The sequence below is a fragment of the Aureococcus anophagefferens genome (assembly GCF_000186865.1).
Source record: "Aureococcus anophagefferens unplaced genomic scaffold AURANscaffold_30, whole genome shotgun sequence".
NCBI lineage: Eukaryota > Pelagophyceae > Pelagomonadales > Pelagomonadaceae > Aureococcus > Aureococcus anophagefferens.
Window position 1 is genome coordinate 227,663 of NW_008705589.1, and position 1,254 is coordinate 228,916.

A 1,254-nucleotide genomic window follows, 5' to 3' on the forward strand; every position below is an offset into this window, starting at 1 on the left:
CCCCTCGGCGTCCACGTCCTCGTCGTCGCTGTCCTCGTCCATCGATGCGCGCGCGGCGACGCGCTCCTCGACCTCGTCGTCGCTGTCGAAGCAGTAGCCCGCGGCGTCCTCGTCCTCGAAGTCCGAGAGCACGAACGCCTCCGACATGTTCCGGCGCGCGCCGCGCGCGTGTGCCGGCAGGAGGCTGTGTTCCGGAGCGGGCGACTCCCGGCGCTCCCGGCCGTTCCGGCGTACCGGCGCAGCCCCCAGACGCTGTTCCGGCGACGCACACCCTCGAAATTTAGCGGAACAAGGTTCCACACGAGACCTCAACTTCGCATGTTTCCCGCCGTCGTCGGCGCCCCTTTATTGGCGATCCTTTAAGTCCGGCGCGAGCCCGTACTTCCCGAACTGGGGTGCTCCTTCAAACTCGGTCATCTTCCCCGCGCGCGCAGCTCCTGAAAAAAATTGGTGATTGACAGCGGTGCCGGGGGAGCTCGCACGCGTAGGGCCCGGGGAAAGGGCCGCAACCCGACCCCGGCGCCGGCCGCAGCGCACGAGCATGGCTAGGCCGAACCCGCTGGCCGAACCTGCGAACGCGGCGAGGCCGCTCCTTCAGGGTGAAAAGCAAAACTTTTCGAGGCGCCAGCCGAATGAAATCTCTTAGTCTCGAGGCGCATCATTAGCTCGCGTCCGCCGCAGGCGACATTTTACTCAGAGTCGCCCGCTGCTGGTCGTCCGCCTACAAACGCTTGGAGTCGAGCTGCGAGAGCCGAAAATTCGGCGACGGCACTTGGAAACGAATGGAGTTCGGTGAATATGTAATGGGTGAAGTCATTGGACGCGGCAGCAGTGCGGTAGTTCACCAGGCTTGGCAGCGGAAGACGGGAGCATTCGTCGCGATAAAGAAGTTCGGGCGCGACAGTCTCGAGGGAACTGACCTCAAGGCTGTACACACCGAGATTGAGCTTCTGAGCAAGCTCGACCACCCGAACATCGTCAAGTATCTTTGCTCGATCGACGGCAACGACGGTCATCTTCACGTCGTTTTGGAGTACATGGAGAATGGGAGCCTGGCGCTGCGTCGGCGTCCGTCTGTCGTTGCGGGGGACACGTATGCGACGGCTGCGACTCTCTGAGCTCATCGCCACCAGCGATTCCTTCCGAGTGAAATGCTGCTCTTCCAAGGGGCTGCAGATTTTGGGCTCACATTTGTACTGCCCGTCACGCGCATATTCCTTCGCGTGATGACCTGAAGACAGAGAGCAGACCATC

General features: G+C 62.2%; 1 protein-coding gene across 1 annotated transcript; it reads right to left on the reverse strand.

Annotated features, from left to right (window-relative positions):
* Window positions 1–689: 689 nt before the first annotated feature.
* AURANDRAFT_67020 (expressed protein) lies at window positions 690–1,253 on the reverse strand (the record flags this gene model as incomplete). Its single annotated transcript, XM_009042382.1, has 1 exon — window positions 690–1,253. The coding sequence occupies one exon, from the start codon at window positions 1,251–1,253 to the stop codon at window positions 690–692; it is 564 nt and encodes a 187-aa protein (XP_009040630.1).
* Between the last annotated feature and the right edge of the window lies 1 nt (window position 1,254).